Genomic DNA, 24335 nt, shown 5'->3' on the forward strand with positions numbered 1-24335 from the left:
TACGTGGACTCCTGACTCTGGGGCCGAAACGACCGTTATTGGCCTCGACACGGCAACACTCCTTGGAATCCCGCCCTCCAGCTTGGCGCCCGCTGATGGTGATGGACTTTATGCTGCCGGTAATCACCCCCTCACCTGTGTAGGAACTTTCTCGTCGCACTTGCAACTGGGCGACAGGGAAGCTGAGACTGTTGTGAGCGTGGTGAAGGAGGTGAAGGGGGCGCTGCTTAGCTGGTACGATTCCATCGCTCTCGGAATCCTCCCCGAAGATTTTCCGGCTCAAATCCGACCGCTACGCAGGGAAGAACAGCACACCGGCAACAGCTCCATCAAGTACCCGACCGCCTCGCAGCCACCTCTATCTACGCCCACAGAAGTGATCAGCTGGCCTCATTCCTACGACCCAACGCCACAGCAGCGTGCGGGGCACGCTGCTGCTGTGATCAAGGCCTTTCCCAGCGTCTTCGAAGCAAAGGAAGGTTTACGTGCAATGGCTGGTGGATCCATGGCCATCGAGTTGACAGACGACGCTCGACCCTTCGCCGTAACAGCATCTCGTACAATCCCTTACAATTGGCGTGAAGAAATTAAGAGCCAGTTGGAAGAGCTGCTTAACAAGGGAATCATCGAGAGTGTGGACTACCCTACGGCATGGTGCCACCCCATCGTGCCTGTCCCAAAAAAGACATCTGGTGTAAGGCTGTGTGTTGACCTGACACGACTCAACCGTTACGTGAAGAGGCCCGTGTATCCAGTGCGCTCACCTCATGACGCCATCGCCTCGATCGGGACCGGAGCAGTTTGGTTCACCACTCTTGATGCCAAGATGGGGTATTTTCAAGTCCCCATTAGAGAAGAAGACCAGGATTTAACCTGCTTCATAACACCTTGGGGTCGGTACAAGTTTCGGCGAGCGGTTATGGGTCTCGTCTCGTCTGGAGACGAGTATAACCGTCGAGGAGACCAAGCTCTCGGCGACATACCTAACACCATCAAGATCGTGGACGACATCCTGGCCTATGACTCCACCTACAGTGCGCACTTAGCCCATGTCATTCAGATTGTGCGGCGGTGTGACCAGCACGGCATCACTCTCAACCCACAGAAGTTTACATTCGCGGAAAGAGTGGTAGATTACTGTGGTTACTCTGTTTCTGGACAAGGCTACACGACAGACTCAAAGAAAGTTAAGGCAATCTCTGACTTCCCACGACCACAGCACATCACCGACTTACGATCATTCATGGGTCTTACAAACCAGCTTGGAAGCTTTTCTCCTGCTGTGGCTGCAGCTGCACAACCCCTCAGAGATCTCTTACGCCCGAAGAACAGTTGGTGCTGGTCTCCTAACCATGAAGAGGCGTTTGAGAAGGTGAAACAGTGTCTCGTCAGCCCACCTGTCTTGGCATACTTCGACCCATCATTACCAACGATGCTACAGACTGACGCCTCAAGGATGCACGGATTTGGATTCGTTCTCCTGCAGAAGCACAGTGACCAGTGGAAGATGGTGCAATGCGGGTCAAGATTTGTTACAGACACAGAGAGCCGCTATGCAGTAATAGAGTTGGAAATGGCTGCAATCGTCTGGGCAGTCAGGAAATGTGGCACCTACCTGAAAGGACTCCCTCACTTCGATCTAGTGCTCGACCACCGCCCGCTGATACCTCTCCTCAATAGCAAGTTGTTGGGAGAAATAGAGAACCTGCGGCTGCAGCGCATGAGGGAGAAGCTTGCTCAGTATTCTTTCACAGCAAGCTGGCAAAAGGGATCGACACACTGTGTGCCCGACGCCCTCTCACGTGCTCCAGTACAGGACCCAGTGGAGGAAGAGGATGCTGCTACTTCTGGTGACCTCGACCCTCTCCACTCAGCGGTCATCTCAGCGTTATCTGCCACCAATGAGGACGGCGTCCGCTTAGCACCACTCCAGGATCAGACTGTGGAAATGGTACGTGCCGCAGCAGCAAGAGACGGGGAGTACTGCTTGCTCAAGAACGTCATCATCGAGGGCTTCCCTGATCATTGCCACGACCTCGATCACCGCTTGCGTACGTACTGGCCGGTGCGCAGTCTGCTGGCCGTAGACGACGACCTGGTGGTTTACGGGCCGAGGCTTCTTATTCCTCACAGCCTCCGCCGAGAAACACTAGAGCGACTCCATGACAGTCATCAGGGGATGGAGCGCACCAAGCGACGGGCCCGACAAACGGTGTACTGGCCTGGTATGGACAGAGACGTTGAGAACGTCGTTTCTGGATGCTCACTATGCCGTCCACTCCTACCAAGCCAAGCCAACGAACCTCTCTGGCAGGACACGGACACACCCAGCAGGGTGTTTGAGTCAGTTTCTGCAGACTACTTCCACGCAGCAGGCCGTACATACCTCGTGTATGTAGATCGCTTGTCTGGGTGGCCTCACGTGTCTGCATGCTCACGTCCAGCATCGGCTGATCAGCTCGTTCGTGTCCTTCGGGGTGTGTTCGCCGACACGGGCGTGCCTGTTCTCCTGAGGACTGACGGTGGACCGCAGTTCACTTCTTCATCGGTACGGCGCTTCCTGGCTCGATGGGGGGTGGAGCATCGTGTATCTTCACCTCATTATCCACGCTCCAATGGTCACGCCGAGGCAGCGGTCAAGTCCGTGAAGAAGCTGATCCTCACGACCACACAGCAGGGACACCTGGACGAGGATGCGTTCGCTCGCGGGTTGCTGGAACTGCGCAACACTCCGAGGGCGGAAGGGCGATCACCAGCACAAGTCCTCTTCGGTCATCCTATGAGGTCCTGTGTCCCGGCTCATCATCGCTCATACGCTCAGCAGTGGCAGCGCGCTGCTGATGAGTGCGACGCCAAGGCAGAGCGACTGAGGAAGAAAGCGAAACTTCGCCACGACGCGTCCGCCCGTACTCTTCCTCTCCTGCACCTCGGTGGCCACGTCGACGTTCAAGATCACACGACAGGCCTCTGGGATCGCCTGGGTGTCATCGTGGCTGTTGGGCGAAGGAGAGACTACCTCATCAAGATGGGCAGCGGTCGCGTGATGTGGCGTAATAGAAGACACCTACGCCCACACAGACCTCTTGCTCCCCTTCCTGTCGAGCAGCACACCGCTCATGGCGGTGCAGCGCTTCAGCATCAGGGTCACGAGGAACACCACCATCCCGGCAGCCCGGAGCATCAGGGTAACGGGGTACACCGTGGCCGAGAGCAACCAGAGCGTCGAAGCAGCCGACAGCGTAGGGAGCCGAGACGACTGCAGGTGCGGTGGCACCGTAGCACCTACGATTAGTCGTACGTGTTCATTGTACGCTGTGTTTGTTTTGTGTATATGTACCGTGTTTTCTGTACTTCAATCATTGTAACTTTGTTTCATGTGTTACGGTAGCCATAACAAAGATAAGGAATCTTCCTTATGTCTCGGGGGAGGTGTGTGGTTGTTAGCTAGTTGTGTGAACGAGTGAATGAGCGAGACTTGTGTGAGGCATGAATACGTGTATGAGTGAACGAGCTAGGCTTCAGTCATAAGTGTTAAGTGGAAGTGCGCGGCCTGGCGCCGGGAGATCACCTACCTCCAGCCCTCTGTTCACACCTTCTGTGAATAAACACCTGCACTGTTACCTGCGTTTCCTGTGCCCCTGCTGGTCAAGAGTCGAACAATCTCCTCCTCCTCTTCCTCATTTCCTTTGAGGTGATTCTGTTTAAGGGTTGCCAGTAATCACCTCTCCTCTATTCCTTTATCCTCCTCCAGCTAACTCCAGCTTGAGATTACCCCAGACTACCCATCTTCATCTTCTGCTCCTCACTAGGGTTACAGTTAAGGGGAGCCACAGTGAATACGCATCTTCTTCAGGCTGTTCCTTCAAGATTGCCACAGAAAACGGTAATTTCAACCTTCATCTTATTATTTTTTTGGTGGTTCTTGTTACAGATTGCCACAGAAAACGGTAAGCTCCACCTTCTCCTCCTCTTCCTCCTCCTCCTCCTCCTTTAGGCTGCTTCTATGTGGGATTGACAGCAGATCAAGTCTTTACCCTCTCTCCCTCCTGCCTCCACTGCGCCACTTGTCTCAACCCTCCACCTCTTGCCTTCTCTGTAAATTGCATCCTCACTACATCTGAACCACTTAACCTTGCATTACCACACACCCCTGCACAAGTCCTCCTCCACTCCTTGCCTCTTCCTGCAGTGTTGGTTATGTCTTGTTACCACACGCCCCTGCACCAGTTCCTTCCTTGTTCTTTCATCTTCCACCAGTTCTTTCCTTCTCCTCCTTCATTTTGTCCTCTCCTTCCTTCACCAGTCCACTCCTCTTCCTTCTCCTTTCCTCCTCCTCCTCCTCCACTGTCAGTCCTCAAAGAAGCCTCATAATGTATATACAGTGTATAAAAAGCGTTATACACCAGAAGACACAGTATAAGTGAAACGAAACTCAATTGGTGGGAAAAACGGAATTTGATATGATAAAAAAAAAAAAGAAAAAAAACATACCATATATCTTTGTTTCTTGTTTGTCAGGATCTCTTAACTGTTTCTTTCTTTCTTTATTTTCTTATTTTCCTGCTCCGTAAAATGTAAGTTCTTGACGGTTTCATTCTTAAGCGTAGAGATAAATATAATAACAAGCGCTTTCATTCCTTCATGAAAAAAAAAAAGCTTAATTAATCAAAAAAAAACTTATTCTATTCATCATAAACACAGGAAACTTAAAAAAAAAAAAAATACACATATATACACACTGCACAGTTAAGAGATCCTGCTACAACAAAGAACAAAAAAAACAAAACCAACTCCAGCAGAAAATTAGACAAATAAGATACATTTCATCAATTCAGCAACAGAAAGGTGAAAGAACATCTGTTTGTGTGCCTTAAAATGATTATCACAATAAACGACAATAAATTACAGACTCACGCACACACACATACACACAGACAGGACCCCCATCACATCTTACCCCTCGTGCATGTGTCAGCAAACCCCGCCAAACCTGACCAGTGACAAATAATCAAAGGTGACTGACCAAACACGCCGCCACACGCCACAAAGACTTCTGCGGTACGTGACCTCCAACGCGCAACCCAGATGGCAAACCTCCACATCTCTCAGGGTTACGCGGCCTCCCAGGTCACACCGAGAAGGAAAATAAACTCGCCGATAAAACTGAAAAAACTATAGATGCCAGACACTGTGTACCTCGTAAGGGTAGCTCAGGAGGAGGCAGGTGATGTGGCAGCAGTGGATGTGGTGGAGGACGTTCGGGTGATGGTGCGGCCTGCCAGGGGGATGTGTGTGGCGGCAGAACCCTCAGGCACGTGGTGTGTGACGTACAGCAGGTAGGTGGAGATGAGAAGCAGAGCAGTGAGGAAGAGCAGGATAATGGTGGACATGGTGTTGAATAGGTGTCCATACTCATAGCGTAAGTACCACATCAACACCATCACAGCGTAGAGGAGTGGTGCCTGTGGGTGGAGATGGGGTGATGGTGAAATCTTGGAGGTGAATTCTTATTACTTTTATAGAGAAGAGGTGCATGTAGATAGAATTGTGGTGATGGTAGTTATTCCCAGCATTCTGTGTATCATCTGCTGTGTTGATCCCTGACAGAAGCACAGCAAAGATGACAAGGAGGAGGAAGAAGAAGCAAAGGAAGAAAAATTTGTGTATATAAGCAAAAATAATCTGACACCAAAAGACAAGAAACTATGACTCAACTCAACTCTATAAAACAACAAACAGGTAAACAAACATGTAAACACAGACACACAAACACACACACACACCTTACAACACCTTTCACACCACTCAAACTTCACAAAACACTTTGATTTCAACACCAAACTATTCTTACACTTCCCCACACAGCAAAACACACTCAAAACACAAGCCAATCCCTCTCACATCTTACCAAGAGTCTGGACACATACGCATCCTCCTCCTCCTGTGCTGCAGCCTCCCCAGACCGCCCTGAAGTGTGTGGGAGCAGCTGGGGTTGGGAGACATGACAGTGCACCACGCAGTTATCAAAGAGGCCATACTGTGCCAACGTAGAGGAATCTTGGCTAAGAAGCTGACCGTTGAAGATGAGGCGAATGTGTCGGTTCGCATCCAGCTCGATAGAAAAGTGTTGCCTGTGGATGGAAACGTGCGTCTAGTCTGGGGTTCTTATTATTTGGCTTAAAGTTCCTGTAATTTAGTTTGTTGTTCCTGTTCTTCAGTTTAGGGTCTGTTTTTTGTAATTGTTTCAATCTTAACAGGGTCCAGTGGGTGTTTAAGTTTTCAAGGGTGTTTTTGTGGTTCTGGTAATGCCTTAAACTCCATCCACTAAACATTTCTCAGGCTGGTGACTATTAAACCATTAACCATTACCTTCCTTACCTTACTAAAACAACAAGTAACTTTCCCTCACCTTTTAAAACTCCCAACTTTCTCGGTGAGTTGAGCAAAGACATGACGCTGTGTCTCGTCCAGAAACTTGAGGCGAATTCTAATGCTCCCAGGCGGCCGTTCCTCTCTTCCCTCCTCGCCATCCTGCACCTCCTCCTCTTCCTTCTTCTTTTCAACCTCCTCCTGGCAACGGGCATCTGCTGGGGCGCCTGTATCAGTGTCAGCAGGGGTGGGTAGTCTCTCTTCTGATGTGGTGTCTGCTGTGCTGTCTGCTGTGCTGTCTGCTGCGCTGTCTGCCGCGCCTCCCATGGACACAAAATGCTGCAGCCGTCTCCTCCTCACCTCCATCTCTGGCCCGTCCTCCCGCATCCTCTCTGGCGGGGAGCACTCGCCGGAAGCCCCCTGACTGCCCCCCGGCCCCACATCCCCGCCCCCCGCAGCCTCTGCATCACTAGAGTTCACTGGCTGAGTCCTGTCTGAGTCTTGCACCACCCCATGCATTGACTCACTGTCTTTCTCCATGGACGTGGCCGCCGCCTCACTGCCCTGTGTCTCTGTCGTGTTCACATCACCACCACTACCACCATTGCTGACACTGCTGCTGCCACTGCTCTCCACTGTTCCACCGCTGTGAAACACCACCACTGCTGTCGCCACCAGTGGTTGCTCCCGCACGCTGGTGGAGATCCAGGCCGCTGCCACCACCACGGCCACCGCCACCACCACCACTGCCGCTGTCAGCACGTCCTGCAGCCCGTCATAGCTCAGCATTGTTGTGCCGCTGCGGTGCTGCCTGCCAGCCACTCGCTACTCCCTGCACTCCTGTGGTGGAGATGTGTCGGTGTCAGAATTCACAGAACTGCAGATGTGGATGTGTGAATGGAAAAATCCTCTCCCTCCTTCTGCCCTTCTGCAAGACTCAACATGTTAGGCTGAGTAAATTTAAAAGGAAATGAATAAAAGGAGTTATTTTAGTAGATCATTAAGTAATTCAATAAAGTTCCTCATTTGTCCACCATAATCAAATCTTTCATTATCTTTCCATCAGTTAGGTTTGGTATAACTTCACTAATATTTCTGAAAAGCCTCAAAGTATATGTATAGGTCAGGTCAGGTCAGGTCAGGTTAGTGTCCTTAAGGGGTGGTCAAGGATGGGCAAAGTCTCTTGGTTAGGTTAGGTTAGGTTAGGGTACACTGCCGTCCTTAAGGGGGTTCCAGGGGCGACCTTAACCGCCCCATAATTAGGTTAAGTTAAGTTGCCTAGAAATTTCACATTTTCAGAATATGACGTCTCATCTTAAGTTTTCACGAATGCCCAAATACGGGACATCTGGCTCCCTACCCTGACAGCCTGCCTTGCCACCAGTCCCTATGCTTACTGGTGACAAAGAAAACAAGAAACTAGGATGCATTACGTTAACCTGCAATTTTACCCTGAACTGAAACACCAACACGAACCTAACCTAACCAATCCAAACAATGTAAACTCATTATAACCCAACCTAAACAAGACTCACTGAAGCAAAACACACTCAAACCACACCTACCCTAATACAACCAGACTCTAGGCCACCACAACACCATAGCCTTGACACAACCCAGCCAGCACCACCAATACGGGACAAGTACCATACAAGCAAAACCCCCAAGCACAGGCAAACATTACCCATTACGTAATTAGGACTTTATCTCAAGCACTGTGCACGTATTATTTGAACATATGCCTTCTAACACTGTCCCTTGGCCCCGTCAGTAAGTGGTGGGGGTCGCGGGGGTGTAGATAAGGGGGAAATAATATTAAATAAGGCACCTTACCTCCAACATTACCATCTCACCATGACAAAAGTAGTTCCCTTGCTCTGTTTTGGCTGACGTCACAACATTCTCCTCTTTCACACCTAAAAACCGGGGTGAGGGGGGAATGGGGAAATTATCAGTCTTTCACCTTTAAAAAATATGTGAAAGTAATTGTGTGTCTTCTCTAGTAACCTGTTTTATTTGTGTTTCCTTCGTTTGAGGGTTTATAAATAGGTATGTGGGTTATTATTTTTATTATTTTATCTCTATGTTGTGAGCTTTGCCTTCATTGGGGATGACAGAGAATTGGTAACGAAATGGTGCTCCAGTGATATATTGTGAAATGACAGAGAGGAATGAGAGAATAAAAAGAGAAAGAGAGATAAGTGAACAGGAAAGGGTGCCGTTGCAAAGACGTGCGTCATACTTGGCACAACACTTGAAAAGACAGACAAAAAACATCATCCAAAAACAAATTAAAAGAGAAGCAGAATGGCTCACTCATGTTGTTATTATCACTATCATTATCATTATTATTATTATTATTATTATTATTGAGAAGACACTCAAGGCCGAAGGATATTTAGTTTAATCTAGGACATTATTTTACAAGTTTACATGGCCATGTCCTTCTCTGTGACGCCAAAGTAAGCACCTGACTCAATTACTAATATTAGAAGAAGGAAAACAGGAAAGGCCTCACTTCCACGTCATTTGTTTTTCTCTTTATTATGATTGTAAGGAGGAGGCAAGGAAGGAAAATAAATTTTCCCGTCTTTCACTGTTATAAGGGGAGCGGCTTCCTGATGTATTATACGTTATTTATCTATCTGTATTCTGTGGCACTAAGGGACTGTCCGATCATTCCTGTCACGCCTTCAGCTCCCGGATGAAGGTTATGTGGAAGTAATGAAAGGCACTCAATTGGTTTGTGTCCGTTTGCATCGCGCAGCATCAAAGAAGGTTACAGGAGGAGGCAGTAGGCACCTGCCGAAACGATAATTACTCCCAGCACTGTTCAGGGGGTGCTGTGAACTTATCATTAAACCCAGCTGTGACCTCACTGAACGTTTCCCTTTGTGTCTCACAACACAAGGGGGGCAGTCACAGCCTGCCCTCTAAAGACAACTCTCTTCCTCCACACAAAACTACAAGCACCTAATAACACACACACCCTTCACTCTAAATTTCAAAATCATCATGGCGACTCCTACACCAGCCTCGGAGTCCCATCTGGGAAGGGGACCATAAATGTCCCCAGGTCGGACTGCCCTTCTGTCGACGACCCTAAGTGTCTTGACACCCCCCTCAACTTTTTGTTCATTAACTTCTGCAACATTCGCGGTCTAAGATCTAATTTTCAATCTGTAGAACACCACCTCTCCTCATCTAAACCTCATCTTCTTTTCCTCACTGAAATTCAGGTGTCTGAGGCAACTGACAGTAGCCCCTTTTCTGTTCCCTCCTACTTTCTCTATCCTCATTTTCGATCCAAAACTGGATGCTGCGTTTATGTGCGCAATGACTTAACCTGCTCTCGTGCCCACGCTCTTGAATCTTCCGAGTTTTCCACCATCTGGCTACGACTACAGAGTCACTCTCAAACTAAATTTATCTGTGCTGTATACCTCTCACCTAACTCCTCTGACTATAGAAAATTCTTTGACTACTTGACTTCATGCCAACTATTAAAATTCTTCGCAATGATGTTTTCCATGCCCTCGCTGGCCTAAACCCTCGGAAGGCTTATGGACCTGATGGGGTCCCTCCTATTGTTCTCCAAAACTGTGCCTCCGTGCTTGCACCTTGCCTAGTCAAACTCTTTCAGCTCTGTCTGTCAACATCTACCTTTCCTTCCTACTGGAAGTTTGCCTACATTCAACCTGTCCCTAAAAAGGGTGACCGTTCTAATCCCTCAAACTACCGTCCTATTGCTTTAATTTCCTGCCTATCTAAAGTTTTTGAGTCTATCCTCAACAGGAAGATTCTTAAACATCTATCACTTCACAACCTTCTATTTGATCGCCAGTATGGGTTCCGTCAAGGCCGCTCTACTGGTGATCTGGCTTTCCTTACTGAGTCTTGGTCATCCTCTTTTAGAGATTTTGGTGAAACTTTTGCTGTTGCCTTGGACATATCAAAAGCTTTTGATAGAGTCTGGCACAAAGCTTTGATTTCCAAACTGCCCTCCTACGGCTTCTATCCTTCTCTCTGTAACTTCATCTCAAGTTTCCTTTCTGACCGTTCTATTGCTGCTGTGGTAGACGGTCACTGTTCTTTTAAATCTATTAACAGTGGTGTTCCTCAGGGTTCTGTCCTGTCACTCACTCTCTTCTTATTATTCATTAATGATCTTCTAAACCAAACTTCTTGTCCTATCCATTCCTACGCTGATGATACCACCCTGCACTTTACCCCGTCATTTCATAGACGTCCAACACTTCAGGAAGTAAATACTTCACGCAGGGAAGCCATAGAACGCTTGACTTCTGATCTTTCTAAAATTTCTGATTGGGGCAAAGCAAACTTGGTATTGTTCAATGCCTCAAAAACTCAATTCCTCCATCTATCAACTCGACTGTGCTTCACGCCGCCCCTGCCCCGCCTCGCCCTTCCTTCACGGCCAGGCACTGCAAACAAATTCACCTCCGTGCCTCCCCCACCTCCAGTATCTCCATGTCTGCGTCCAGCAACAACTCGATCCGTACTTTTCACAATTGCAAATCCCAAGATTTCGTGACAGTCGTGTTGTCACGGGAGCTGGCACGGCTCCTTCACCACGCCGGAGTGCACCATGCATGCACCGTGCCTGCGTGACGGCCTTGAAGGGAATGTTATCTGGCTTCACTATGAATGCTCTAACAGGATGTACTGTGTTGAGGATATGTTCGTAATGGAAGGACTGAAGATCATCCGTATTCATCCACACAATGCAGTTACTTGTACTGTGTTACATGTTGATGAAAAAAAAGCCACTGTAGGGAGATTACAAACACCGTGTAGAGCTCATTGCCATTCACCACTACACATTCACACGTTCCTAAAAGTCTCACTACAATTCTTTGGAAATTACGTAGCAAGAGATATCGGGCGTGGGGATACCTGCCTGATAACCACACACACACACACACACACACACACACACACACACACACACACACACACACACACACACACACACACACACACACACACACACACACACACACACACACACACACACACACACAACACACGAAAAAAAATAAGGGTAACGGCCTCCTGTTGCCAATCAACTGTTGCCAAATCAATTAAGCAAGGCATAGAGGCGAGAAATAGGGCAAATACGGTCTTAGGATTAATTTTTAGGAGTGTTTAAAGTAGAAGGCCCGAAGTAATATTAAAATTATATTTGGCGCTGGTCAGACCTCATCTAGACTACGCTGTGCAGTTCTGGTCCCCACATTACAGGAAAGATACAAGTCTGTTAGAACCAGTACAGAGGAGAATGACTAAAAGGATACAGGGGATGAGGAGTATTCCTTACGAGGCGAGATTGAAGATGTTAAATTTACATTCTTTAGAGAGACGTAGGTTAAGAGGGGACCTGATAGAAGTCTTTAAGTGGTATAAGGGTTACAACAAGGGGGTTGTAAGCAAAATTCTTAGGATCAGCAACCAGGGTAGAACAAGAGATAACGGGTTCAAGCTTGAAAAATTTAGGTTTAAGAAAGAGATTGGAAGAAATTGGTTCTCAAATAGAGTGGTAGAGGAGTGGACCGGACTCAGTAATCACGTTGTTAGTGCTGGGACATTAGGGAGCTTTAAGAGAAGATTAGACGGGTTTATGGATGGGGATAATAGATGGAAATAGGTAGGTATATTTCATACAGGGACTGCCACGTGTAAAGCCTGGTCGCTTCTTGCAGCTTCCCTTATTTCTTATGTTCTTATGTTCTTATCAGAGGAATCGCAACTGTGACCGGAGAGAGAGAGAGAGAGAGAGAGAGAGAGAGAGAGAGAGAGAGAGAGAGAGAGAGAGAGAGAGAGAGAGAGACCTGTTAATTCCCATAGAAGTAACAAATTTTACTTTATCACAATTTATCAGAGCTTTACTTCAAGTGTTGTGTTGTCAGTGTGTGGAAAGAGTGGCGGCGGTGCTCTCACGGCCTGGCCTCCTTGCACACACACACACACACACACACACACACACACATTATTATTATTATTATTATTATTATTATTATTATTATTATTATTATTATTATTATTATTATTATTATCATTATTATTTCCATTGTGCTTCCACTCTCACTGGCGTCACTTCATAATGGTGGTAGTAGTAGTAGTAGTAGTAGTAGTAACAACAACAACAACTATAACAATAACAATAATAATAATAATAATAATAATAATAATAATAATGCACGATAAATAACTGAAGTAGGTGAATACAGGGAGAGAGAGAGAGAGAGAGAGAGAGAGAGAGAGAGAGAGAGAGAGAGAGAGAGAGAGAGAGAGAGAGAGAGAGAGAGAGAATGATACAAGGAGAATAAGAACCAAAGCAAAAGAAAAAAAACGGAAAAGAAGAAAAAAAACGATCAGAGAAAAAGAAAGAAAATATAAATAGAAAGAAAACGAGAAACCCAGAAATAACAATAATAATAATAATAATAATAATAATAATGATAATAATAATAATAATAACAATAATAATAATAAACAAATAAATAAATAAATAAACAATAAACAAATCGATAAATGAGTAGGCGTGAGAATTACCAGTGTGTGTGTTTAAGATGCTAGTAATGGTGATGGTGAAGGTTACAGTGGTGTATTTAATGTACCTAACCGTATCAATGTTTTAGTCACCCCTCTTTTTTTTTTTTTTATCTTTACATCATCATCATCATCATCATCTTCATTCTACCGTTTTCGTTGCCGTGGAAACTTTCAAGGGTGCCTTCAGGATTACAGTGACATAAGGGACACTCTTGCATCACTATCACAAAAAAAAAAAGAAAGAAAAAAGAAAAGAAAAAAGAAAAAAAAACACAAGAAAACCACAAAAAACGATCAACACAACCTTCAAAAAATCCGAGGCGACGCTTTCAAATTACCACCACTACCACCACCACCACCACCGCGCAGCCTTGGCACCACGCTGTCGCTTCTCACCCTCCTGCCCTGCCATGCGCCGCCACTTTGCTGATGAGGGAAGACCTGTGGGAACGGAAAACACGTCTAGAGCGCAACTGACCGGGAAAGAGAGGTATAAAGCGAAGAAACGCCAACCCCCTTGCATATTCCATCATGAAGGCCCTGCTTGTGCTGGCGTGTGTTGTGTTGGCAGCCCTTGCCACCCCGACGAAACCAAGCCTCAGACAGTAAGCTGCGGCGTTCAGACTTTGCGTTCCGTTCCTCTGCTATGCGTCCCTGAAAACCTCTCCTAACACCTCCCAGCTCCTCTAACCATCCAAGACCTTCCCTAAATCTTTCCTCAGCCCCTCTATCTATTCAAGGGCTTCTCCCAGACACTCCCCATCTCCGTAACTCCACGCAGAGCCTTTCTTAAGCCTCCTGTTCCTCTCTCATGCGTCCCCAACCCTTGTAACCATCCAAGGACTTCCCCAGACACCTTTCCAGCCCCACAGACCATCCGAGGACCTCCCCAGACACCTTCCCAGCCCCTCAGACCATCAAAGGACCTCCCCGGACACCTTCCCAGTCACTCAGACAATCCGAGGACCTCCCCAGACACCTTTCCAGCCCCTCAGACCATCCAAGGATCTCCCCAGACACCTTCCCAGCCACTCAAACCATCCGAGGACCTCCCCAGACACACCCCAGCCACTCAGACCATCCGAGGACCTCCCCAGACACCCCCCAGCCCTTCTAACCATCCAAGGACCTCTCTTTCTCCAGTTTGGTTTGATTTATTTCCAGTCTTCCTCTTCCGTCACTGTTCTTTCCCTCTTCTCAAAGCCTCATTCACTTTCCAAACCTCTACAATCTCTTTAAGTGTCCCCGGAAGACCGTACAACCTTCCTAACCTCTTGGAAAACACCAGCAGGGTCTCACAGCCCCTCCCTGATCTTTAACCTCTTGTCTCTCCAACCAATCCTAGAGTTTTTTTGTTTTTTGTTTTTTTGTTTTGTTTTTTTGTCATGTTCCTTTCCATGACCGTTGTAACCTCTCGCTTCCCTTCATACCCCCCACCTCCACCCCCCACCACGCCTCAGACCGCTCCCTCAAACCCCATAGAGCATACCTCCCTGAACCCCATAGAACCTTCCAAAACTTTCTTCTAATCCTTGAAACACACACACACACACACGCGCACACACACAAAAGATAGAAAAAAAAACAAAAAAAAAAAACATACGACTGCTAATTTTCGCCCTCAGATGGTCCCTAGTTTTCCTCTACCCCCCTCACACCTCCACCTGCCCCCCTCACCACACCTACAGGCTCCCCCCGTAACCCCAGTCTCCTCCCCCAGGGCCAAGGTGGTGAGGGTGGTGCCGCAGACCCTGGATCAGCTCCACCACCTGCACCAGCTGCTCCTGCAAGGCCGCTATGACTTCTGGCAGGAGCCGCGCGCCCTGGGTGGGTAGCGGCCCGCACTTGGTTTTCTATTTTTCTTTTTAATTATTTTTTGACGTTCTTCAGGTTTGTTTGTTTTAATTTTGTGAGGGAACCTGAATTATTTGATTTGTAGTTATGAGGGAAGGACTTGTCATTGTTCAACCGCCACCACCGCCACACTCACGCCCCCCTTTCCTCCCTCAGACACGCCGGTGGACATCATGACCACCATCCGCGACCTGCCGGAGCTGGCGTCCTCACTGAAAAGCCATGGCCTGAAGGCGACCGTGATGATCCAAGACGTGGGGCGCCTCATTGACCAGCAGGCCGCTGAGCGACTCCAGCGTGACAGCCGCGCCATGGATTGGACAGACTACCACGACTATGACACGGTGAGTGACGCCCACCACGCCCACCTCGCCCACCTCGCCCACCACGCCGCCTTTCCCCAGACTTGATGAGTTCTGGGTCACTCAGCGCCGTCCCACCGTCTGTGTCACCTGAACACAGACAAAACAATTTCCACTTCACAATAATGAAGTTGACTTTAGCAATGAAGTCAGCACCACTCAATGCAGCGTGGTCAGTTGTCTTTGTGTTCATGAGGAGCGGCGAAATGGTCTGCCCCGCCCGCAGTCCCCAGCAGCAGGCGTCCACCGTGTTAGTGTGTTCTCGAGCCACGCCTTCCATGCTTTGTAAGAAGTACAGGGTTTCTATGAGCAGGGCATTACAGTTTGTTCCCCACACACTGTCTGCGGCACTGCTACACGCGGTGCTCGCTGCGGCCTGTACGTTCGAAGTGTCACAGTCATCCGTCTCCCTTCAGTGAACCTCTTGTTGGCTGGCTGCTGCAGCTCTCCTCCCTCTTTCACTCCTCATCCCTGCCTCCCCTGTCCGCAGATCAACGCGTGGATGGCCCAGCTGGCCTCAGACCACCCGGACCTGTGCACGCTGGAGGAGGTGGGCAAGTCTTACGAGGGCCGCGCCATGAAACTGCTGACGTTGGGCAAGGGCGGCGCTGACAAGCCAGGCATCTTCATTGACGGAGGCATCCACGCGCGTGAGTGGATCTCGCCCGCCACGGTCACGTACATGGTGAACGAACTGGTCACCAACAGCAACACATACGACGACCTGCTGTCCAACGTCAACTTCTACGTCATGCCCTCCATCAACCCTGACGGCTACTCCTACACCTTCACCGATGTGAGTGTCTCAGCCAACAGCCTCCACACACACAAGGCCTCTTCCACACCCACCACCACCAGTCACTCCCTTCCCTTCCTCTAAAGCCTTCCTCTTCCGTCACTCTTCTTTCCCTCTCCTCAAAACCTCATTCATTTTCCAAGCCTCTACAGCCTCTTCAGTATCCCCGGAAGACCGTACAACATTCCTAACATCTTCCTGACTTGGAAAACACCAGCAGTCTCTCACAGTCCCTCCCTAACCTTCAACTCCTTGTCTCTCCAACCAATCCTAGAGTTTTTTTTTTTTTTTTTTGTCATGTTCCTTTCCAAAACCGTTGTAACCTCTCGCTTCCCTTCATACCCCCCCACCACCTCCCACCACGCCTCAGACCGCTTCCCCAAAGCCCCTCAAATCACTTCACAACACTTCCTCGCCACACCCTGGCTGCTGCAGGCCCCGGTGGCTCACTGGTAAACTCCTCAGATATCAATGTACACCGTAAGCCTTCAACACCCACGTAATGTTCTCGTCGGCTTGCTGTTAAATGTTTTCAGCAAATGTCTGTAGTACTGGCGGTGTTCACCCTTCACGTTCCCTCCCACAGGACCGCATGTGGCGCAAGACTCGCTCACACACCGACTCACCCTTCGGCTGCAAGGGAGCTGACCCTAACAGGAACTGGGACTTCCACTGGAATGGTAGGCTCCTTGGGCGATTACTGTCCCGCACGTGTGTGTGTGTGTGTGTGTGTGTGTGTGTTCAAAGTCACTGGTCCTGAAGATCCCCTGGACTTTGTGGCGCCAGTACTTCTTGAGACAGCTACACCTCAGTATCACTTTAAAGACACCTGTGTGTTCTATACCCCTCGATCCTTCACCCAACAGAGATCGGCGCCTCCAGCAACCCCTGCTCCGAGACCTACGCTGGGTCTGGGCCTTTCTCTGAGGTGGAGATGAGGGTGGTGAGGGACGAGATCATCAGGTTGGGCAGCAAGATCAAGGTTTATCTCACCTTCCACTCATACTCACAGCTGTGGATGTACCCCTGGGGCTACACCTCGGCCCTTCCTGACGACTGGAAGGACCTGGTGAGCGAATTTCTGGTCTTGTTAACTTTTCTGTGCTTCTTATTTTGTTGTGACCTTTTCTTGGCAGTTTAATGAAAGGGTTTTGTATATTTTCATTAGAATTCTGCAGGACAACACTCACAGTACAGGAGGTGACTGACCACAGCCAGTAAAGAACCAGCGACCTTTTTGTCATGGAAGAACCATCACCTTTTTTGTCACTACCCTCAGCCTCATCTCTTATCCATTCCTTCATACTCTTACATCATCTCTCCTTTCCTTCCAGCTTCACCACTTCTCTCACTTTCCTTCACCCTCCAGCTGTGTCATTCTATCTGTCTCCTGCAGGATAACCTCGCCCAGGATGCAGTCAGCGCCCTCACTGCTGTCCACGGCACCCAGTACGAAATTGGCTCATCCACCAACACCATTTGTAAGTCTTTCTTTTTTTTTCACCTTTCTCTTTATTCGTGAACTGTATCAAAAGCTTCGCCATTTTATCTTCTTTGAACAGGACCCAGTGGAAGTTATTGTGGGTTTCAATGGTGTTGTCACTCTTTAACTGGCACTGTTTAACCACTTCACTGCTAGACAAGTGTTTCCTTTACCATCAATAACTATTTCAGGCACTTTTTCTCTCCTTTCTGTGATGTTTGTGCAGTGTAAACAAAAGAAAGGGACTAAATTAATATTCTATTCCCTGTTTTCTCTCCTGTGTCTTCATGCCAACAATTTCTACAGTGGTAAGAGACTGGCAAGAGACGCTCCTCGCAGTGATAGGGTGAAAGGTACTCTGGCTTTCAAGAGTGCTTCCATGGTTCTAGTGATAGTTGAACAGGCTCTGCTGGAAGCTATTCGAGTGCAGAAAACACACACACACTCTTTTTAAACCCACGCTGGTGAGCTTCTGAACACTGGTTTGAGTGGAAGGAGGATCACCGGGTCTAGATTACCACCTAGCGTGTAGGTTCCCCTCTACCTGAACAGTACCACCACCAGGACAAAACGCAAACACACACGCACGCTGTTAACCCGCGTACCTCCACGTAACTGAGCCTCTAAACACAGACAGAGGCGAGATACTTCAAGGGAGACGAGGACGAGAGGGCATGAATCAAGAAAGAGCGCGCCAGTCCTTCTCCGGTAAATGTGCTATCCTCCTCTTTGTTCACAGACGCGGCGGCTGGAGGCTCAGATGACTGGGCTAAGGGTGTTGGCGGAGTCAAGTACGCCTACACAGTTGAGCTTCGGGACCAGGGATATTACGGCTTCCTGCTGCCTCCGAGCAAGATCATCCCGTCCGGTGAGGAGACCTTCGAGGCGCTCAAGGTCGTTGCGAACTTCGTCAAGAACACCTACAGTAAGTAATGAACGAAACGCAGCGAGATTCAGACGGCGAGAACTTTTTGCCTCTACAAGGAGAAGACCACGAAAAATGATAGATATGGAAAAGTGAGAGGTGAGAAAAATAAATGAATAAATATATGGAAAAAATATATATAAAAAACTAAATTAGCGGAAATACCCAACAAATAAAGAAAAGCCATTGAAATTCAGACGGCGACAAGAACTTTTTGCCTCAACACGGAGAAGACCACGAAAAATGATGAATATGGAGAGGTGAGAGGTGAGAAAAAAACAAATAAAAAAAAAATTAAGTTAACGTAAAAAAATCCAGCAAATAAAGACCTAAATCCAATGAAAATCAGATGGCGAGAAGAACCTGCTTGCTTCACCGACAGAGAGGACGACGAAAAATTACAAAAAACACGGAAGCTTGAGCAAGAGAAAAAAAAGTATTGGAACCAGTGGACACAGACGACGTGAAGTGTTACCAAGTTGAGCGAGTAACGAACAACCTCACTGTAATTCTGATAAAACTTGCCCATGAAGAGGAAAAAGAAAGAAAGAAAGAAAGAAAGAAAGAAAGAAAGTAACAAGAAATATGGAAGAGGGAGAAAAAAAAATAAGATAGATCATGAGGGAAGGAAAATCCAGCCTATTTCCCCGCAGTAGTGGAGATGTGACACGCATGACAAAATAAATCATGCACAATATTATAGCAACAAATACAATATAGTAGAAAAATAACTGTAGTGTTCATTCTCCTCATGATTCAGTCCCTCTCTCTCTCTCTCTCTCTCTCTCTCTCTCTCTCTCTCTCTCTCTCTCTCTCTCTCTCTCTCTCTCTCTCTCTCTCTCTCTCTCTGTGCACGTCTGGGTGTCTGTCACCGCTTTCCTTGACGCGTTTCCTGTCTTGATTCGGCTGAAAAGTTACAGCCCAGGAAAAGAATTAAATGATGCAATGAGTTTTTTTTTCCTTAAGAGTTTTAAGAAATCTAGGAAAATAAAAGCGGTAACGAGTGGGAAGCTACAGGAAGTCACGCATCCCACACGTCGCAGTCGCTGTATGAAACGCCTCCACCTGTTCACACTTATCCCATCCATATACGTATACAAGTTACGTAATCTTCTTTTACAGTTATCTTATCTTCTTTTATAGCTCCCCATTGCCTCAGCACCAACAACCTCACTACTGAGTCTATTCCATTCATGTAGCGCTCTGTTTGAGAACCATTTCCTTCATGTCTCTTTTTGGAAATCTATCAAACCATTACTTCTTGTGCTATCTTGACTACTGACCATGACTCAGCACCAACAACCTCACTACTGAGTCTATTCCATTCATGTAGCGCTCTGTTTGAGAACCATTTCCTTCATGTCTTTTTTTGGAAATCTATCAAATTTGAACCCATTACTTCTTGTACAATCTTGACTACTGACCATGAGGATTTCGTTTAAGTCAACCTTGTTATGTCCCCTGTGCCACCTGAAGACTTCCCTCAGATATATAAGTGTTATGAGTCTAGGGGGTGGGGGGGAGGGCTCCTTCAAATGAACATTGGCTCCCGCAAGTATCTTAAAAAAATAAATAAATAAGAGGGCAACATTTTGACGCAAAGCAGAAAACGCATGCTACTGCGCTCAACAGGAAAAAATCGACCTGCAGGGAATTATGTATAAAAAGGATGAGTGGGGGTCAGGCTTCACACTCCACCATGAAGGCTCTGCTCGTGTTGGCGTTACTGGTGCTGGCCGCCGCTGCCTTCCCGACTGACCCACGCCTCAAAGGGTAACCTGCGCCCTTGACACCCCTGCAACTCCCCACATCTCGCTACACAAGGCTTTCATCTTTCTCTCTCTCGCCTATTCTGTCCACCTCACTGCTGCAAGGGTTGACCGCTATTTTCAGTCTTTCATCTCATCTGGTAAACTCTGGAATTCCCTGCCTGCTTCTGTATTTCTCCCATCCAGTGAGTTGCACTTTCAAGAGGGAGGTTTCAAGACATTTATCCAATGGACCGGCATCTCAGTGGGCCTTTTTTCTTTTTTTTTTTTTGTTTTACTCCTTTTTTTGTTGCCCCACCCCAGAGCACCTCTCACATAATTAGAAAAATAAATAAATAAATAAAATAAATAAATAAATAAATAAATACAGTAAAAAAATCCTCAGATCACCCCTTGCCTCGCTATGTCCCCCTCACACCTGCACCTGTCACCCCTGCTCTCACCCCCTGCCACCCCTGCTCTCACCACCCCGTAACCACAGTCCCCCTCCCCCACAGAGCCAAGGTGGTGAGGGTGGTGCCGCAGACCCTGGACCAGCTCCACCACCTACACCAGCTGCTCCTGCAAGGCCGCCATGACTTCTGGCAGGAGCCGCGCGCCCTGGGTGAGTAGCGGCCCGCACTGCCACTGGCGAGGTCACACTGGCACTGTCCAGGTCACACTGCCACTGGTGCAGTTACACTGACACGGATGAGGCCACACTGACACTGTTGGGGTCACACTGGCACTGTTGGGGTCACATTTGGGAGTCCCAGTAACCTTCACCATCTCTGCCAAAAAGCGGTTGCTCTGCGGAGCACATTCAGATCAAGCTGAACTCATGCGGCTCCTCCTCAGGGTCACCCGTGGACATCATGGCCACCACCCGCCAACTGCCTCAGCTGGCGGCCTCCCTGGAGCAGCGCGGCATGGAGGTGAAGGAGCACATCAGCGACGTGAGCCGAGTGGTGGAGGAGCAGAGGACTCAGCGATATAAGCGAAGCCCTCAGGCAATGGACTGGACGGCCTACCACGACTCTGACACGGTGAGCGGCGCCGAGCACGTTGGGCGCGACAGATGTAACAGTACACACGTCGCTCTGTGTGATATGTAGTAGCTGAGCTGTCTTTGATAGCTCTGTCAAAGACTGGAACTTCTTGTTCTGCCCGCAGATCAACCGGTGGATGGCCCAGCTGGCCTCAGACCACCCGGACCTGTGCACGCTGGAGACGGTGGGCAAGTCTTACGAGGGCCGCCCCATGAACCTGCTGACGGTGGGCAAGGGCGGCGCTGACAAGCCGGGCATCTTCATTGACGGAGGTAAGACATGCCGCGCGGCAGGAATGTGCGGGTGTTGCTGCGGCACACGGCGCCTGTCGTCCTGCACGCGTGTGTTGTGGTTACGCTGTGTTGCGTCGCTTTGTGTTGTTCTGGTGACCTCTCCCTCACGTTACTTCACCTCCCACGCCCCTCGGCAGGAATCCACGCGCGGGAGTGGATCTCGCCCGCCACCGTCACCTTCCTGGTGAACCAACTCGTCACCAACAGCAGCGCCCACGACGACCTGCTGTCCAGCGTCAACTTCTACTTCATGCCGGTCATCAACCCCGACGGGTACGACTACTCCTTCACCGATGTAAGTGTGGCCGCCTCTCCTTCCGCTGCCTGGTTCTTGTCCTTAACAGCCTCCTTCCCTCCCTCCACCGTCACGCCACTGCGGCTCATCCTCGCCATCTTTCCTCCCGCAGGACCGCTTGTGGCGCAAGACTCGCTCCAACACATCGCAAAGATGCAAGGGTGTTGACGCCAACAGGAACTGGGACTTCCACTGGATGGGTGAGTCCTGTGCTCCACAACTGTTATCTGCATGTGTGTGTGTGTGTGTGTGTAGGGGCACAGAGCTGCGAGGGCCTTGATGCTCGTTACAAAGGTGTTCCTGATCCTTACTGGACAAAGATTTCACAAACAATATAGTGTTTAGTGTTTACAGGATACGTAACTGAATTTTTTATGTCCTGCCCCATGTGTGGCATCATAGCAATACTGTGAAATTGAGCTGAAAGCGGCATACACTGGCCAGGGGAAGTGGCCTCCGGGGCTGAAGCCTTGCAGGACATTGAAGGTAAGGCGAGTCTGATGTGCTACCACTGAGGCCTTGGGTGACCACCGGGGACTGAGTGGACTCTGCACGGCTCTGACTGTGCTGTCATTGCATGAACACCCACACCACGCGGGCGTACACACGCTGTGCCTCTGATGTATTCCTTCCTGACCTTTTCCAGCCTTATCGGTCCCAGAGAACATTCCCACCTTCTGGTCTGTCCTCCCTTGATGTGCCCAGACCACCTCACTCTCGCCTTTCTCCTGGCCTGCGTGCATGTCGCGGTGACACTCAGCATCCCTACCTTCCCCAAACAGAAATCGGTGCTTCTGACAACCCCTGCTCAGACATCTACGCCGGCCCTGAGCCTTTCTCGGAGGTGGAGATGAGGGTGGTGCGCGACCAGCTCACTAGCATCGCGGACATCAAAGTGTACCTCAGCCTGCATTCCTTCTCCCAGTTGTGGATGTATCCCTGGGGCTTCACTTCCTCCCTCCCTCACGACTGGCGGGACATGGTGAGCTGATCTTATTGATATTTTGAATTGCACTGTCTTCCGCCCTCCCAGAACCTGCACCAGTGTTTCTTTGTCTCCCTTCTCTTCTCCTCTGTGTCCTCCAAGCTTTCCTTACTTCTCCTGTGCTGATTTCTCTTCCTCTCGTTTCTCTCCATTCCTCTGTTACCTTCTCCAAACCATTGTAGTGACTTTTTTCCCTCTCTCTTGTCTTCTCTTCCTTATTCTTCCATCTTCCTTAAACCCTTCCTTGTACTATCTTCTTTTCCTCCTCCTCGTCTTCTCTTTTGCATGCCCAGCTTCTCTCCCTCACATCTTCTCTACCATGCCTGTCATTGAGCACTTTGTCTCTCTCCCAGGACCACCTCGCCAGGGAAGCAGTTACAGCCCTCACTGGCGTCCACGGCACCTCTTATCAGATCGGCAGTCTTTCCCGTATATTGTGTAAGTGCCTGCGGTGTGGCCTCTTTGGAGTGTCATGGGAGCGATGAGAAATTTATCTAAAGGTGGGATGCACTGCTAAAGGATTCTATTCCTGGGTACTTCATCATCCCATCTCCACTACAGCCTGTTGAACTATCACTATAACTATGAAAACTCCCCCTATCAACCTCAATAACTCTCCGTTGTGCTAAACCCTCGCTAGAATCATGAAAAATCTCCTTGAAAACCCCCAATGATTTCTAACACAGCTTCTTCAGCGATCATTACAATCATGAAATACTTGAAAGCCGCGATAACACAGCCTGTCAAACTATCCCTAGAATCATGAAAACATTCTTGAAAATCACAATAACTTCCATTACAGCCTGTCAAACTATCACTAGAATCATGAAAACACCCTTAATGACCACCACAGCTTTCCATCGACTGCCAAACTGTCACTAAAACCATGAAAATATCTTGGAAGATCATTATAGTTTCCCCGGGCGCCTGTCAAAAGCAATCGAGATGAGCAGTCGAAGTGTTGAAGAAGTCTAGGAGCTCTTCCACTCAGTTCTCTCAGTTCCCTCGCCTTCCTCACGCAGATCCCGTCGGGGGAAGCTCTCAAGACTGGGCCAAGGGGATAGGAGGCATTAAATACTCCTATATATTGGAACTTCGTGATACGGGCACCTACGGCTTTCTGCTTCCCGCCAGCCAGATCATCCCGTGTGGCGAGGAGGTCTTCCAGGCGTTCAATGTCGTCGCGAACTTCGTCAGAACCATCTACACGAGCCGCTAGCAAGCTGACAGATGACCGTCGCAGTTTGGACAGACAATGTTCAGAAACGGCTATCTTCCAAGGCCACAGAGATGATTAGCCAGGTTCTCAAGAATGTTTCCCTTGTTAATAATGTAGAAATCTTGTATAATTGTTAGGAGAATCATAGAAACATCTTCAACTTCTACTACAGCCTTTTGAAAGTAGTGGAGATGTGGCGTGGAAGAGTTTCAGAATATGGACCAAACTTGCATGACGGTACCAATGTGAATGAACAAATTAATAAACAAACAGTAGTGAAAACATGTATATGCATTGATTTTATGTATTATTTTCCGATGAACAAGCTCACACATAAATATCGCAACTTACACAACGATGCGTCAGTGAACAAATGCATTA

General features: G+C 48.5%; 3 protein-coding genes across 5 annotated transcripts; 2 read left to right on the top strand and 1 right to left on the bottom strand.

The window, feature by feature from the left end:
* Positions 1-4323: 4323 nt before the first annotated feature.
* LOC135093038 (transmembrane and ubiquitin-like domain-containing protein 1) lies at positions 4324-8349 on the bottom strand. Of its 3 annotated transcripts, none has more exons than XM_063991904.1 (4): positions 8203-8349; positions 6410-7209; positions 5909-6131; positions 4324-5462 (listed from the first exon to the last, which is right to left on the bottom strand). In XM_063991904.1, the coding sequence occupies exons 2-4, from the start codon at positions 7156-7158 to the stop codon at positions 5211-5213; spliced, it is 1224 nt and encodes a 407-aa protein (XP_063847974.1). In that variant the 5' UTR covers positions 7159-7209; positions 8203-8349; the 3' UTR covers positions 4324-5210. The 3 variants fall into 3 exon arrangements, with proteins under 3 accessions (XP_063847974.1, XP_063847975.1, XP_063847976.1); XM_063991905.1 differs by having other exon boundaries at positions 8223-8344; XM_063991906.1 differs by lacking the exon at positions 8203-8349 and adding an exon at positions 7935-8032.
* A 5044-nt stretch (positions 8350-13393) lies between these two features.
* Positions 13394-19096, top strand: LOC135093036 (carboxypeptidase B-like). The gene is made up of 8 exons (XM_063991903.1): positions 13394-13550; positions 14666-14772; positions 14956-15143; positions 15652-15957; positions 16544-16637; positions 16824-17026; positions 17354-17438; positions 18180-19096. Exons 1-8 carry the CDS (start codon positions 13477-13479, stop codon positions 18371-18373), a joined length of 1251 nt encoding a protein of 416 aa, XP_063847973.1. The 5' UTR covers positions 13394-13476; the 3' UTR covers positions 18374-19096.
* Positions 19097-19199: 103 nt separating this feature from the next.
* Positions 19200-24236, top strand: LOC135093035 (carboxypeptidase B-like). The gene is made up of 9 exons (XM_063991902.1): positions 19200-20138; positions 20632-20738; positions 20972-21159; positions 21287-21434; positions 21593-21750; positions 21863-21950; positions 22533-22732; positions 23089-23173; positions 23758-24236. Exons 1-9 carry the CDS (start codon positions 20035-20037, stop codon positions 23952-23954), a joined length of 1275 nt encoding a protein of 424 aa, XP_063847972.1. The 5' UTR covers positions 19200-20034; the 3' UTR covers positions 23955-24236.
* Positions 24237-24335: the final 99 nt, after the last annotated feature.

The sequence above is a fragment of the Scylla paramamosain genome, chromosome 41 (genome assembly GCF_035594125.1).
Source record: "Scylla paramamosain isolate STU-SP2022 chromosome 41, ASM3559412v1, whole genome shotgun sequence".
NCBI classification, from domain to species: Eukaryota; Metazoa; Arthropoda; class Malacostraca; order Decapoda; family Portunidae; genus Scylla; species Scylla paramamosain.